A 17,465-nucleotide genomic window follows, 5' to 3' on the forward strand; every position below is an offset into this window, starting at 1 on the left:
AAGTATTTGCCATTTCAATACTGTGTAATATTTAAAAAAACAATCTGAAAAACTCTATTGAAAATTACAATAATAGAACATAGAATTTTGTTTGGTACCGTCACGACCGGATGTTACAGATAAAATACACTGCATTGATATTTACATGTAATAAAAACAATTACAATAAAGTGTGGATATAGCATCCCAACCATTTCTTTGTAAAGCACAGAAGTTTGATTTTAAAACAAAACGTCAAAAAATACATAAACAACGTCGCAGGCGCGCGGCGACTGTCCTTACCTAACGCTCTATATATGTTGTCTTCGGAAGCAAATATCGTTTTCGCAGCAATGTTAAGGCATCCTGGTGCTAAAATACGGCTGGAAAACGATATAATTTGAATCATCGCAAACTTACTTTGACCGAGAGTATTTCTTAAAATCTATGTTACATTTCATGACATCGATGTTAAACATTATATTTGATGCATTTTTGTGACGTCATATGTACTTTGTAATCACGTGACGGGCGAATCCTAATATTGCAAATGATCTATTTAAATCGCATCGGCGCAGGTGATTAATGACATTAAATCATACATATTTTTAATAATAATCCTTTGTTAAGTCATATACTTTGAAGTTCTTCCTTGGGAAAGAAACAGATATTTCGTTTATGAAAAATATTGTTGAAACATTCCACAAAATCATCAAAATATTGCACATTTTTACTAATTCAAAGCGATAAACAAAAAATTGGGGTAAATCCGTAGGTTTCCCAAGCACGATTCACATTGGTACTTACATTCTCTACCAATTTTACGTAAAATATTCTAAAATTGTATTGATCTTTCACCTGCGCCAAGCTGGTTTTTACATGCATTAAAATTTCTTCATTCAGTTGTTTACACGTAGCAGGGAGAGTCTCCAAACCACTAGTTTATAAATAGTCTTTTATTTAAAACGAAGCTTTAAAACTGTCGATTATTTGATATTGGTTTTTCATATGAATATATCTGTGCGTATAGCATTAACGACAGCATCTATGTAAAGAAAACATGCGGTAGTATACTGGTTTGATATAATTCACTTTTAACGTTAAGATACATTCCCTTAGAACTATCGACAGGAATGCAGATCGTAACGCCAAAGTTAATTATGACGTCATATCGTATGAAGTACAGACAAGTGACTTTCTACATATCGCTGTAAAAATCCATCGGGAAGTCTTAACATGCCCGCGTTGCACTAAAATTTTCAGATCTAAATAAATATATATAAATATAATACAGTTCGAGATTATGTCATTACAGCGAGTTTTCATGATTTTATTGCAACTGTGACACTACTTTTGGAGCAACTCTCGTATCAATCCTACAGTGTTCACCCCTGCGAATGTGTTCGGAATGTTTTCTTTATCGTTGCTAAGTATGTAATAAATCCAGAGGTGCTCGAATGAAAGTTTGCGAGACTTCACCGAGATTTGTTCAGTTTCTGACCTGTGAAATTTCGAGCGGAAGTATGTGTTCGGATAATATTCTCAAAATACGTAAGTACTGGTCGTTTTTATATCATATCCTACTAGGATTTATGTTAAAAACATGAAAACCTTTTTAGATGTATGTCTTATTTCACCATCTAGCGGTAATGTACATTAAACGATAGTATTCAGAACAGAGTTATCGTTCGTGTTCAACCACGTGTAGAATGGTTAAAAATATAAACATTGGGTTGCTTAATAAAATCATAGTTATGTTTGATGCTTGTGGTGTGCAATACCATGTTTTTAGGAAAATAATGGGTGTCTGTTTTGAATAAAAACTTAGTATATCGAGCCATTTTCAAAAAACATTCTGCATGAAATATAGTCTGTTTCACTATTGATGCTATTGCTAGTTCAAGCGCGGATCAAAAATTAATCCTCAGGGGGGATCTCTACAAACATGTTAATTGTTGCAACATCAGTCAAAAACTATTTTTTGTCTTGTCGCATTTATTTCTATAACACATTTTAGAAAACAATTAATGAAGATAAAGTTTAAAATGAATAAACCTCTAGATTTTATATTTGACTACAAGTACCTAGATTCTATGAAATAGACTATAAACACGAGGCATGATTTTTACTGCGAAACTGAAAGGGCCAAATAAGATCACATGGTCTAAAATTTAAATGACAATAACATTCGCAGGGGTGTGTTGTGTATTTGGTGATCTGGAAAGTGTAAATGTCTGCGAATGCTATTCATGTGAAAGTCTCAATTAATTAACGTCAAGCTCGAATGATGTAGAGATTATTTTTTTTTCATTTATCACTAGCTCCGATTAAAAAATGTCATAATTTTTCTCCACTTTTCCCTTTAAACTTAATCATTCTTTAATTTTTTATGTAAAGAAATGCATCTAATTTTGTGAGGTTTTGAAATGTGAAGTAGTAAAACAAATTAAAATGGTGCCTTAAAGGTGCCCAGACAGCAATCTGAAGATAATTGCAAGGCAGTGTACAAATATATTTCTGCATCAAAACGCTTTGTATCATAGCAATTTTATCACAAATTATATACCTATTATCTTTTTTTTGAAACCTTAAAAAGAGAGAAAAGAGAGAGAGAGAGAGAGAGAGAGAGAGAGAGAGAGAGAGAGAGAGAGAGAGAGAGAGAGGAGAGAGAGAGAAAAAAAAAGAGAGCATATTATTGGTTGTGCAGAACACTACAGTAGAGCTTTTTTCTCTCTCAGATTAGGGGTGTGTTCTGATTAGGTAAGGTGTGAATGCCTGCAGGGCTTCATTTACCCGTGTGTACGTGTCGTGAAATCCTCCGCTAATCCGTATACACCGAAAGAGATTAAAAAACAAAGCGACTAAATAGGGTGCTCAAATTATTGTAAAAATACCCATGTTTTTATTTTCTTTTTTTACTCAGATTCGAAAACAATTTGTCAAAATCTACTCCGCGATCAATATTTATTAATATTCCACAAAATAATTTAGTGATACGGCTATTCTGTAATGTACCATACGTAAATGGCCGACTGGTTTTTATAAACAAAGACATATTTTAGATTCATGTAAATGCACATGAGCAAAAAGAATAATAACTCTGAGATAAATTGCAATAAGTGACTAAGGGTAGAACCTTTACTTATAGAGGAAAGCCGGACCTTAAATGTTAACATTAAAGGTCCGGCCAGACCATTTTACAGACCGGACCTTAAATTATACGACATCGGACATTTGGGAGGATAGTTACAACATTAGAGAGAGAGAGAGAGAAAGAGAGAGAGAGGATCTATTTTTTTTCTTATTAAAACTATGTAACTATATCATCTTTATCATGGCAACATTCTTAGCTGTGCAAGAGAAGATACATGAAGATGTATGACATGTGGTGATAACGAACAGTGTGAGAATTCAAAAGTATATAATTTAAAGTATCGTAACCGAGTGAAATATTTTTTGAACACTGTTCGTTATCATCACATTTCATTTTTAATTTAACACTATACTTATTTTGATATCAGCGACTGCTGGGGGAGGGGGAGGGATTTATAAATATTTAACATGTTTAATACTCAGTATCCAACTTGATTTAAATACTAAAAAGCGCATCTAAAATGATGAATATAAAGATAATTTCGTTTATTCATACATGTTATATTTTAAAAAAAATAGATATATATCTACTGGATTTAATACTCCAAAGACCACAAATACCCCTATAAGGGAATTACATAATATCTTGAACAAGGTGTCAGACTGACAATTTACAAAGTTGAATATTGCGACATTCACACCTTTTGATCTACTGAAAGTATGTATTTATACACAGACACTGACTTACGGATCTTCCTGTGAAGTAAAACTTTAAAGACATTTTAAAGTATAGACCAGTTGGTTATCTTCTCTCACTTGAAAGAAAATCAGTATGTTGAGCAATATGGTGGATTTTATCTTTATAAAATGTAATACATAGTTTTAAATTCTCTGAATTTTAAAACTTTAATGTTACATGTAAACTAATATTTATTTGACAATGTTGATAAAATTAAATTCATTGTTAAAAAAAAACAAAAAAAAACCAACTAATATTTTGTTACTAGAAAATTAATATTGAAATATATATAAATACTTTCCCCTTTAAATTGGATAAGTTGCTTTATTTTGTATGATAATTGGATTCTGAGTGTTTAATACATGCACGGATCGGAGGATAGGGGAGGGGTGGGGGCAGAGGATAATTCAATTTTTTAAAACTTACATTGTACAACTATCCAAAATATGTCTAAGCTCCCCCAGAAATTGATGATATCCCTGCCCTTTCCCTGAAAAAAAATCCTGACCTAGCATGTAATTATATATGAACTTAAAGAAATAGAAGCCCATTTTCTCTCCTGTAAGCAATAGGAAAGAATAAAAACAAATCCAGATTTTGGTCTCAAATAAAGTAAATATTCAATTCATTGTTCAAGCATATTAATAACTTATAAAAACATTGGTACAGTGGGTAACAGTGGTGTACAGTGTTTGTCAAGACCCTGTACAGTGGTGTACAGTGGGGTACAGTGCTGGTCAGTGTCTGGAACAGTGGTGTACAGTGAGGTACAGTGCTGGTCAGTGGGTAGGTACAGTGCTGTCCAGTGGAGTACAATGGTTCTTTACAGAGGGGTGCAGTGTGGTACAGTAGCTCTGTACAGTGAGTGTACGGTGGATTTACAGTAGGGTACAGTGAATATACAGTGGATGTCAGACAATGTCTGTCAATTTTTGGGAATATCAGTGGATTTTGAATTCAGGAGTGAAAATGCATTCGTGGGAAATTATGGTACCAACGATATTGAGGAAAATTAAAATTATACCCCAAATATTATAATGGTTTCTTATGGTACTAGATAAAGGACAAAGAATACACTGGCCATTAGAAATTTAATTCTGCTGAAAGTATACATGTATTTTAATAATAGTATATTTACACCCACTATGTGTAATTTCCTATGTTTCTTTTGGAAATTGATTGTAATTCATGTTGGCTATGTAGAATCTGACAGGACTGAAATCTACACGATCCAGTTCAAACCAGTTTATTGATTTGGTAAAAATCTTTAGCTACCTAAGAAAAATCGCGGACTGCACGAATTAATCATGATGATGTTAGATTCAAATTCACGTAGAAAACAACCCTATAAGGCTGTTCCTTTTATGAATGATGTAAAATATAAACAATGATATGCTTTCTTTGACGATCCGTGCGGGTTATAAATGATAGCTATATAATGTATATTGGTAAATAATCACAATGGTTTTAATTTCACTATGTTGAACTTTGTGATTTATCGTTTTTCCCCAAAATTAAACCCATCGTGAATATTAACACAAGTATTTTAAAACGTGTTAATGCTTACTTTCATCAACTGGTTTTATTTGAGCGTGAAATTAAAACCATCTCTATTGGACATTTTGATAAATCGTGAAATTTTAGCACCGTGGAATTAAAATGACTTACAGTAAAACAATTAAAATTTAACATTTAAAATTACATGTATGTACTTACACAGGTATTCCATATATACATGCATATGTGATGATTATCATGATTATTACATCTGAATTGGATATCTGAATATCTAAGGTCAGCTTGTGTATGTTCATGGAGTTTCAATTCATGCGCTCAATGAAGGTTAAGTTTCAATCTTTTTGCACAGTCAACATCAGAAGAACACCATTGAATGATGGTAACATCATTTATTAAAGTTATTTGAATTATTTGCTAAACGATGCATATGAGATCTGTTCTATAGCGCAACAGAAATGCTTATCTTTATAAACAGACAAAATAAAATAATATGTTTGTTTACATATCCTGATGGCGTTTACATGTCCTGATGGCATTAACTCACAGTTTGTTTACGTGTAATATTGGATTTTCTTCACTTTACCTGTTTTAAATTCAGCCACAAAGAGGTTGTCTCGGGTGTCAACACATAAACCGTATGAAAGTTTTAAATCACAGTTGTCAATGTAGCTGAGGAACTGTCCGTCCTGATCCAGGATGTGGATATTGTGGTTGTTACTGTCTGTTGTCAGGATCCGACCGTGGTTGTCTGTAGTGATGCCGACAGGATAAAATGGTTTCTTGGTAGCAGAGGGAGGACCGGTGTACGTAAACCGGAGTTTCCCGGCCTGATTGACAACCACTACTGCACGTGCTTTATTGTCAGCTACACAGATATCTAGGTTCTTGTTCTCACTGATGTATTTAAGGTAAACCGTCTCATCAGATGAATAGAGAGGCTGTCCTTTGTCATTGTATTGAATTGTTTGTTTCTTTATCGAGCCAGAGTAACGAACAACTTTTGCTTGTCTCTTATCATCAGTGATCATGACAACCAGGAGGTCACCAGAGGAGGTACAAGAGACATTGAGAGGATACCACCCTGGTAGTCTGATCACTGTCTGTATCTGTGTATTCTTCACTATGTTCACAGTTCTATCATTGGGATCAGTATAAACTAGTTCACCACTCTGTTTCACTGCTATGTCCCATGGTATGTTCCCTGACTTGGTTTGGATTGACTTCAATAGTTTACCATGTAGGTTGTAGAGTCTTATCATGTTGTCCACGCCACTCATCCACACTTCATTGTCACTCAGACATGCCACACTGCGTAATTCATTAGATCCTCCATACTCTGTGTTTATTTCTGTAATGATTCTTGGTACATCAATGAGCGGACTGTCCAGGGGAAAGGACTCAGCACCAGGAGAATCCAATGTGTATCCCTGATCTTCTGTTTTGATAGATAATGCTGACAGAGAACCAATCTGCTGATAAATATGCTCTTTGTTAATCTTCTCAGGGGTGAATCTTGGTAAGGAAACTGAGAGTTTAGGAGGCAATCTTCTGAATTCAGCATTCCTGGATTTGTAAGCAGATACATGGCTGACATCATTGGAGTTTAGGAGCTTCTTTTGATCAGTAATGCACTGTGTTATTTCAGAAATACTGTGTTTGATTTCATTTTCATGCTTATTTAAGACAACCAGGTGTTTAGAATCTATTTCAACCACGTCAGATTTCAGTTTTCTGACAGCAATGTCTATTTCTCTCTGTAGTTCTTCTCCATGTTTGTCAATAGCTGTTGTTATTTTCTTGGAGTTTTCCTTAAGATCTGCTTTCTGAACTTGGATGTTAGATAAAATCTCTTGATATTTAGGATAAATAGTATTTTCCAATTCTTGAAAATCTCTTTGTAAAGCTTCTTTCTTAGTATCTAGCATTTTCAAAATGCCAACTTGTTCATGTCCTAGATGTTCACGAGAGGAAACACACTCCACACAAATAGGAATGTCACAGTGTTCGCAGTAAAGGTCACATGATTGTGTGGAATGTTTTGAACATTTAGGATTAAGTCCCCGCTTTTTAAATGGCACCACTTTGTGTTCTTTGGATTCATCTAGGAGATGTTTTCCAACGCAAGCTACGCACAGATGTATGTGACAAATGTCACAGTGCATAGTGGGGCCCGGGGTCTCACAGAGATGACACCGTAACACATCCTGGGCCCAAGTACGTGGGAGCATGGTCAGACACTGAAGGATTTTAAGAGAATCCTGAAATAAATTTATGGAAAAACAAATAGCTTGCCGCTCTCTGATTAATCAAAGAAAGTTTTTCTCATATTTTGCATAAGTGTCGGAACCTGGAGGGAGGGTATCTGCAAAGTTTTTTTTTCTATTTGCTTGTCAAGATTTCTGAAAAAAAAATCTAGCCCCCCCCCCCACACTTTTGTGCGTCGTAGTTCATGTTCTGTATTATGACCGAGATAAAATTTTGGAAGGATCTTTTATTCTATAGTTGGATTCCTACTTGAGTATCTTTAACAGATAGTGTGTATAATTATTAAACGAATACCGACGAAAATGAAAGCTAGGACAGAGTATTGTTACTAACAAAAAATGACAATAATGGCAAAAAAAAACCAAACTACAGGTACAAACCCCCAAATTCCAACATGGCGAGTCAGGTATTGATCTTCCTGGTATAGATCTACCTGGTTGTGTAATCAATATCATCACATGATTTATTTACTTCCAACAGTGGTGGATTTAAAGAGGTGTCAATATTCAAACCATAGAGGCGTACTCAGATGATGGAGTGGGGCGTGGGTGTGGGAGGAGGAGGGTCTACATGCACGTCAATACCCACACATATTTTTATGTCGTTTCAAACTGTTTTCATTAATGTGCACACATATATCTAAAGCGCTGCTTTGTCCAATATTTATATCAATTTTTGTGTACGCTTTTAAACGATGATTTTGCTAAGTATGTGTATAAAAACATAATTTGCTGTAGTTTTACCAGTTATTTAAGGTAGTCCATCCATTACTATCATATTTCTTATCTAATAGATTGCAAGTTTGATTGCTAAAATTTAAGTGTGATTTAATGAGGATTATTGATTAATACAGATTCACTTTTGAAATTTTGAATATTAACAAATTTATCACATCTTGAAATTAATATTGAAATCTATGGGGATAAGTAATTTTCTCACAAATCTATTCTCTAAAAAAGTTGCAAAAACTTTCCCTTTCTTTAAAATGCTAGAAAAATTCATAATTTACGATACATATTTTGTTTTTACCCTGATTTTTAAAGGACAGACAACTCTATAAAAGGTTTCAAGTGAAAATGTTCATTTAATTGACTACACACATACTCCCGAGTTTGATTTATGTCAGCCTCATATTAATTATTACAAATATATATTTTATTTACTTAGATCAATTAAAATTACCTCAGTTATGGATAGACAACCTAAAAGTCATACGACAAGCACTAATCTACCCCAGTGAATGAGTTCGGATTCTTTTCTTTAGGGTTGCTAAATCTGATAAATTCCTGAAGGAAAGCTCACGAGACTTGCTTCAAAGCGAGTCCGAGATCTATGCAGTTCCTGTGAAATTATAAATGTTCGAATAAAATTCTCAAAGTAGGTAAGTATTGACCATTTTAAAAGATATATGTTGAAGTGTCTGAACATAAAAATATAAAAGCAAACGATTTTCGTAAACATCCACCGGTTAATAATTATAATGCAATTATGACAATCGGAACACAGCTACTGTTCCTGTTTAACCGCTCTACACGTGGTTAAGGAATAAAACATTAGGCTGGTAATAAAATCAAAGATGTTATATTGACATCTACCAAGTATTATATCCACTATTTCTTACGGAAACTTATAGTTAATTCATAGTTGTATAGAAACAGCCAGACTGAAATCTACACGCCCCATCTATCGATTGGTCGAGCTCTACAGCGTGAAAAAATGCATCAAAGTGTAGTTTTTTTTAATACAGTGTCTATTGTAGCCCAGATAACTCATTTTGGTTTGATATTTGATGAATAAACAGGAATTATTTACTTTTTTTCCAAATTGACAATTGAAAAGTAGTACATATACTAACTTTATTCTTATTTAAAAACATTACATTTTTTTGGTTGGGTCTTTCAATTGTTAATGTACTAAACAAGATCTTTCATTTGACCGTCAGAAGTATGGTACCGGTAATTGGACTTTTACTTGAGTTTGTGTTGTATTAATTAAAAAGGTTGCCAACTAACAATAAGAGGAGAATAATATCATACTGCATTCAAGGTTATTTTCGCTATGTGTAATTTACGCCCTTCTACACGTGCAAACAGTTTTGCCATGTCTTGAATTCGCCCAGACACAGTTGTGTTTTAACTGCGATATTTTGAGACAATGGGATTTGTCCAGTCTTAAAGTTTTCATGCTGGCAACGAGAGTTGAAAGGGGCAAAAATAAAATAAAAAATAAAAATAAAATAAATAATGCCTCATCAGTTAGCTTTTGTAGCTTTTTATATACATATTTGTACGTCGTTGCGATCTTTGTTATAGCCAAGGAAATACCTCTGTTTACAGGATCAGAAATACATGGGTACCATACTCAAACTTTTTATCCTTATTTTGTTAAATTAAAGAAATAACTTCATTTTTCGATTGCATTTGACCAAACTCTCTTTTAAAAATGCAGTGACTTCATGAAATAGTTCTCCGTTTCTCACGAAAGTATTAATTCCCTTTTCATACTTTGTAGATTTATGTATCACTTTGTGGAAAAACCTTGTTAAAAAAAAAAAAAGAAGAGAATAGATTCTGTCGTACTAATTTATTTTTTAGCCCTTTGGACTTAATTGTCAGGGATATACATTCCAACAAGTGTTCATTGATTTTAGACTGCTCCTGTGTATTATGTAAATTTACCTCATTTAAGTCTTTTCCAGTGCTATCACTCGTGTGTATTATCACATTGTTTGAATTTTGTTTTTTGATAGATATCAGCATTTTCAATATGCTTTACAAATATAAAAAGTTTTTTTTTTCTTCCTGATTTTTTTCTTGATTTATGACATTTTTCAATTGGTGTAAGTTAAAACCTTTAAAGCTCATTGTACCGGTAGTTGTCATCTAGTTTTTAAAAAGTGTAGAGAATGGATATTTTAGTTTCTGGTCATTTTGCTATATTAAACTTAGTACAATTCAGTTAACTGCATGTAGCAAATTGATATTAGTTTGGGGAGATGTTGAATTAATCAGGCATCCCTTTTAGTAACTTGTACGTACATGTACGTATGTATAGGACACGCTTTTATGAACTGTGTAACGATTTTGTATGTTAAACACATGACAGCCCTGTAGCATTGATTTTGAACGGTTGATATATAAAAGGGACCATCTATACCAACATTTTGCCCTTAAACACTAAAAATATTTTATAGTCTGCCAAAAATCAAAAAGATGTTGGAAGCAGGAGGTTCTAGCTCCCTCTTATCCATCCATCCACCCACCCATTCAGAGTTCCCTTAGGGGGTCAAAAAATGTATCTATGGAAGTAATATAGACCAATTATGGACATTTCAGTAAAATTTATATCAGTTCACCTTTTTTTATCAGTGTATAGATCACACTGTGCTTGTTTTGTAATTTATAATAACATCAACTGTACAAGTTGGATGTTTTCAGAATTCTGTGTTCAAATCGGTGTCACAGCTTACTACATATGATATAAAGGTCTGCATTGAATCGTATCAATGTCTGCTTCATTTACAATACACTAAACTTTGAATAACCAGTCCACAATGTGTTTTTTGATTGTTTTGTAAGAAGATGTGCTGTTATATATATATCTCTCTCTCTCTTAAATTGTTTCTATTCACTCTGGGCATATTTTGGGGGCCACTAGTATATGGTCTGTGAATTTGTATGGATCATGCAGTGAATCGGCTAGTTTGACACGAATCATTTTCTCTCTTTTTTTCTTTCCTTCTTGTTTTCAATTGTGTGAAAACACCATGTAGCTATTTATGATTGACATATTCTATAATATTAAACGTGATCATATTTAAGTTTTGTATTATATGATATTGAATAAAACTGATTTTTATTTATGGTTGAAATGTTTTGTATTCTTTTAACAATCAGTACAATATTCGGACATGTCCTTTGTGTGTTGCATTTACATATTCATAATTATATATCATATAGCAATCTTGTCCTCAGTTGGATAGTTGAGTTAGGTGTGTAATGCAACCTAATGGTCACATAGAGACATAATAACTACTCTTTTACACAGTTTTTGATACTGTATTATATTATTGTAAATAAATATAATTTTTGGGACAACTCTTTTACACAAATTTTGATATGATGTATTTCATTATTGTAAATATAATTTTTTTTTGGGGGGGGGGGGACAGTAAAACACGGTTATAATGGACATGCTTATAATGAATTGACGTTTACAGCGAAGTGAATTTCATTCCCTGTCATTTTATAACATGTTGTAAGCTTGACGAATATAACTAATTACGCTTATAAAAAGTAAAATTGTCCGTCCCTGGGACTTCGATATAAGTGTGTTTTACTGTATTATTGAAAATTAAAGTAAATCCGGTTAAAAAAGAACAAGAGCTCCACGGATGTTAAAGCTGACATGAATTCATAAAAGCATTTGGTCGCCATATTAGTTTCGATCGCTCCTCTACTGTGGGTTATATATACCGGTTGAGAAAGTTACGGTTGGTTGCTTTCCGATCGAGGCATTCATGTTGCACGGACTTCTAAATGCATGAACTACAAATTGTAGTTAAATATAGTAATAAAGAATAAAAAAAAAAACAATCAATGAAATACAAAATATATTTTTTGTTTGAAAGGATGTCCAAGGTATCCGTATTATTTTGCACATAGAGTGCTGCCTTACTTCGCATGCACATCGAACACGTGTGTCGTTCATACAGAGTGCAAAACGTCTGCATCTTCTTGAAAACCCCGGCGACACTACTTCCAACACAGTAGCTAAATGATAGTAAATCCAAGAAAGTAACAACGTTTCCATCCGTTCCTACAAAAACGTACCGTTTCTAAAGTCCATGCGATAATTGACATTGCTCGATCTGCCACAGTGTGTGGTTTGCGCATGTGCGATGTTATAACATACACAGGAAAACATTCTACAAATATAGAGAAATTTTGGAAGTGTCTGCGCCTGGATTTCAGTCAGTCTTGTTTCGTCGTTTATTGGATATATCTTGCCAGTGCAGTGGTTGCCATATTATTTTTGTTCAAAACGCGCTATTACAAGTCTTTTCGTCCGAGGTAACGTGTTCGGGTGTATGAAGTTCCTGAATGCGGTGAAGCATGAATAGTGCTCTCGGCCTTATATAGGGGGTTTGTAGCGATGAGCAGAACAATAGAAATCGACAACTAGTATGGCGGTAGTCGGAGATAAAAGGGAAATGATGCGTAATTATGAATTCATGTCAGCTTTAAGTCACCTGAGTACCATAGCTCATACACATGCCTTCGAGGAATCTCTAATGAAGAATAATATATATTTTAGCCTTTGAATAATAATTATTTCATATATCTGTATTAACATGTCTGTTCTTAAGGAGTTCAATATAGTCCCAAAAAAATGGTCATGACCACCCAGCACTGTTAGATTTGTTCTGGTTCATAGTTTTAGTTGATTGCCAGTATTTTATAACATGTTAATAGAAAGGTTATCCTGTGGATTAGCTTTTATGATGAGAAAAAAACCCAATGCTTTAAAATTTGTTGAGAAAATTGCATTCGTGGGAAAATATGGTACCAACGATATTGAGGAAAATTAAAATTACACCTCAAATATTCTAATGGTTTCTTATGGTACTAGATAAAGGACAAAGAATACCCTGGCCGGGAGAAATTTAACTCTGTTGAAAGTATACATTTATATGTATTTTAATACTAGTATATTTACACCCACTATGTATGATTTCCTATAGATGTTTCTTTAGGAAATTGATTGTAATTCATGTTGGCTATGTAGAATCTGACAGGACTGAAATCTACACGATCCAGTTCAAACCAGTTTATTGATTTGGTAAAAATCATTAGCAACCTGAGAAAAATCGCGGAATGCACGAATTAATTGTGATGATGTCAGATTCAAATTCACGTAGAAAACAACACTATAGGCTGTTCCTTTTATCAAATGTACATGTACTGATGTACATTAATAATAATAATTAAGTAGATTTTACTTAACTTTATTTGATCAATTCATTTATTGTTAAAGAAAGAATGATGTAAAATATTAACAATGAAATGCTTTCTTTGATGATCCATGCGGGTTATAAATGATAGGTATATGCTGTAGATTGGTAAATAATCACAAAATTATTGTTTTAATTTCACTATGTTGAACTTCGTGATTTATCGTTTTTCCGCAAAATTAAACCCGTCGTAAATATTAACACAAGAATTTTAAAACGTGTTAATGCTTACTTTCATGAACTGGTTTTCTTTGAGCGTGAAATTAAAACCATCTCTATTGGACATTTTGATAAATCGTGAAATTTTAGCACCGTGGAATTAAAATGACTTACAGTAAAACAATTAAAATTTAACATTTAAAATTATATGTATGTACTTACATACGTATTCCATATGCACATGCATATATGACTATTATCATGATTATTACATCTGAATTGGATATCTGAATATCTACGGTCAACTTGTGCAAGTCCATGGAGTACAATTTATGCACTCAATGTAGGTTAAGTTTCAATCTTTTTGCAAAGTCAACATCAAAAGAACACCACTGAACGGTGATAACATTATTTATTAAAGATATTTGAATTATTTGCTAAACGATGCATGTGAAAATAGGTCTATGGAACGAAAGAAATGTTTATTTTTATAAATGGACAAGTTAAAATATGATGTTTGTTTACATATCCTGATGGCGTTTACATATCCTGATGACATTTATTCAGAGTTTGTTTACATGTTATATTGGATTTTCTTCACTTTTCCTGTTTTCCATTCACCCGCAAAGAGGTTGTCTCGGGTGTCCACACATAACCCGTATGGATTCTGTAAATGACAGTTGTCAATGTAGCTGAGGAACTGTCCGTCCTGATCCAGGATGTGGATATTGTGGTTGTTACTGTCTGTTGTCAGGATCCGACCGTGGCTGTCTGTAGTGATGCCGACAGGATAAAATGGTTTCTTGGTAGCAGAGGGAGGACCGGTGTACGTAATCCGGAGTTTCCCGACCTGATTGACCACCACTACTGCACCGGCTATACAATCAGCTACACAGATATCTAGGTTCCTGTTCTCACTGATGTATTTAGTGTAATTATCGGATGAATAGAGGGGTTGTCCTTTGTCATCGTATTGAATTGTTTGTTTCTCTGTGGAGCCAGAGTAATGCACAACTTTTGCTTGCTTCTTATCATCAGTTATCATGACAACCAGGAGGTCACCAGAGGAGGAACTACAGACATAGAGAGGATACCACCCCCGTAGTCTGATCACTGTCTGTATCTGTGTATTCTTTACTATGTTAACAGTTCTATCATTGGGATCAGTATAAACTAGTTCACCACTCTGTGTCACTGCTATGTCTTCTGGCGGGTTCCCTGACTTGGTTTTGATTGACTTCAGTTGTTTACCGTGGAGGTTGTAGAGTCTCATCATGTTGTCATCACCACTCGTCCACAGTTCATCATCGCTCTGACAGGACACACTGCGCAATGCATTAGATTCTCCATAATCGGTGTTTATATCTGTGATGATCTGTGGTACATGAATGAAAGGTCTGTCTGGGGAAGAGAACTCAGCACCTGGAAAATCCATTGTGTAGAAATGTTCCTCTGTGTTGATAGATAACGCTGACAGAGAACCAATCTGCTGATAAATCTGTTCTTTATTAATCTTCTGAGGGGTGAATCTTGGTAGAGAAACTGTGAGTTTAGGAGGCAATTTTCTGAAGTCAGTATTCCTGGATTTGTAGGCGGATACAAGACTGACATCATTAGATTTTAGTAATTTCTTTAGATCAGCAATGCAATGTATGATTTCAGAAATACTGTGTTTAATTTCATCTTCATGCTTATTCAAGACAACCAGATGTTTGGAATCTATTTCAACCACGTCCGATTTCAGTTTTCTGATAGCAATGTCTATTTCTCTCTGCAGTTCCTCTCCATGTTTGTCAATAGCTGTTGTTAATTTCTGGGAGTTTTCCTTAAGCTTCACTTTCTGAACTGGGATGTTAGTTGCAATCTCTTGATATTTAGGATAAATGGTATTTTCTAATTCTTGCAAATCTCTTTGTAAGGCTTCTTTTTTAATATCTAGCATTTTCATAATGCCAACTTGTTCATGTCCTAAATGTTCTCCAGAAGAAACACACTCCACACAAATAGGAATGTCACAGTGTTGGCAGTAAAGTTCACATAATTGTGTGGAATGTTTTGAACATCTAGAATTAAGTCCTCTTTTTTTAAATGGCACCACTTTGTGTTCTTTGGATTCATCTAGGATGTGTTTTCCAACGCAAGCTACGCACAGATGTTTGTGACAAATGTCACAGTACATAGGGGGGCCCGGGGTCTCACAGAGATGACACCGTAACACATCCTGGGCCCAAGTACGTGGGAGCATAGTCAGACACTGAAAGATTTTAATGAATCCTGAAATAAATTTTTCAAAAACCAATTAGCTTGCAGCTCTCTTATCAATCAAAGAAAGTTTTTTTCCATATTTTGCATAGGCGTCGGAGGGGGGGGGGGGGGGCCTAGCTGCAATTTTTTTTATATATTTGCTTGTCAAGATTTCTGAAAAGTCTAACTCCCCTCCTTAACACACATACTTTCAATTTGTTTACGACGCCACTGTTTTGTGCGTCGTAGTTCATGTTCTGTATTACGACCGAGATAAACAAGATAAAATTTTTGAATGATCTTCTATTCTATAGCTCGATTCCAACTTAAGTATCTTTCACAGAAGTATATAGTTATTAAACGAATACCAATGAATATAAAAGCTAAGACATACTATTGTTACTAGTAAATGAAAAAAAAACTACAGGTACAAACCTCCAGATTCGGTTTATTCCAAACATACTAAAATTCTGACATTCTTATGCCCACCTAGCTGAAATTGTGATTTTCACACCTGAGGAAGCATTAAGTATAGTCTGTTTTAGGTGTGAACTACCTGTGTATATATATGTAGAGCACAGAGAAATTCACCATTTTGGAGCTCCACCTCCGCCCCGAACTCATGACCTCTGGAACCCATTCTCCTATCAGTGATCGGCCACCGCGCTAACCACTGGGCCATCTAGGCAAGACAAAAATCTTGCTTTCGATGACGAAGGGAAAGTAGCGCGCTGGTCGCTCACTACATGGTCGTTTGAGATACAGGTGGAATGCAGTTAAACGACAATTTAAGAGGATCGGGACGATACACATTGCATAGATATATACAGATAATAAGCACAAACATAGCAATAACTCTTTAATTGACATATACCTGCCCATAGTGAATGATAAAGATAAACATAAAGTACAGAGAAATTCACCTTTATGGAGCTCCACCTATATATATATATATATATATATATATATATATATATATATATATATATATATATATATATATATATATATTCACTGCACGGTCGACCTCAGTGTACACGTTACCAAGAGCAAGAGCCACGTATTGTTCTGAGCAGTCTTTGAGGGCAGCGGACGTCAATTGATCGTGCACGGTCTAATAAGGACAGATTCCCGCTTGGAAAGTTTTGTTTTCGTTTGAAATCCTGGTGAAATTCCAAAGATACGTAGATATTCAAATATGTATAGAAACTGAATGCTTGGTCTTTATGTCATTTGATGATTTATTTCTGCGTTTGACTGTCTATATTCAACAATCAAACGTTTTTATCTTCTATTTTTAAATAAAAAAGATATTTCTGGAATTGCTATTTATCCTTGAATTTGGAAGTTATACGTCTAAATTTTACATGCAAAAGCCCATGAGCTAATCAAAAAAATCCAGGGGGGTGGGTGGTCTGAGGGATAATTCTGTTTGCCAGGGAGATCAAAGAATTA

The 17,465-nt window shown here is 34.3% G+C and overlaps 1 protein-coding gene across 1 annotated transcript; it reads right to left on the reverse strand.

The window, feature by feature from the left end:
- Window positions 1-5,598: 5,598 nt before the first annotated feature.
- On the reverse strand, window positions 5,599-16,025 carry LOC128184188 (uncharacterized). The gene is made up of 2 exons (XM_052853550.1): window positions 14,368-16,025; window positions 5,599-7,305 (listed from the first exon to the last, which is right to left on the reverse strand). Exons 1-2 carry the CDS (start codon window positions 16,009-16,011, stop codon window positions 5,881-5,883), a joined length of 3,069 nt encoding a protein of 1,022 aa, XP_052709510.1. The 5' UTR covers window positions 16,012-16,025; the 3' UTR covers window positions 5,599-5,880.
- Between the last annotated feature and the right edge of the window lie 1,440 nt (window positions 16,026-17,465).

This window comes from Crassostrea angulata, chromosome 5 (assembly GCF_025612915.1).
Source record: "Crassostrea angulata isolate pt1a10 chromosome 5, ASM2561291v2, whole genome shotgun sequence".
NCBI classification, from domain to species: Eukaryota; Metazoa; Mollusca; class Bivalvia; order Ostreida; family Ostreidae; genus Magallana; species Magallana angulata.

Bases quoted from the DNA above. Each gene is read 5' to 3' on its own strand.
- LOC128184188 (XM_052853550.1), bottom strand. From the start codon at position 16,011: ATGCTCCCACGTACTTGGGCCCAGGATGTGTTACGGTGTCATCTCTGT. The intron at 7,306-14,367 runs GTGAAGAAAATC...ATTTGTGTGGAG, and splicing joins GTGAATGGAAAACAGGAAAA to TGTGTTTCCTCTCGTGAACA.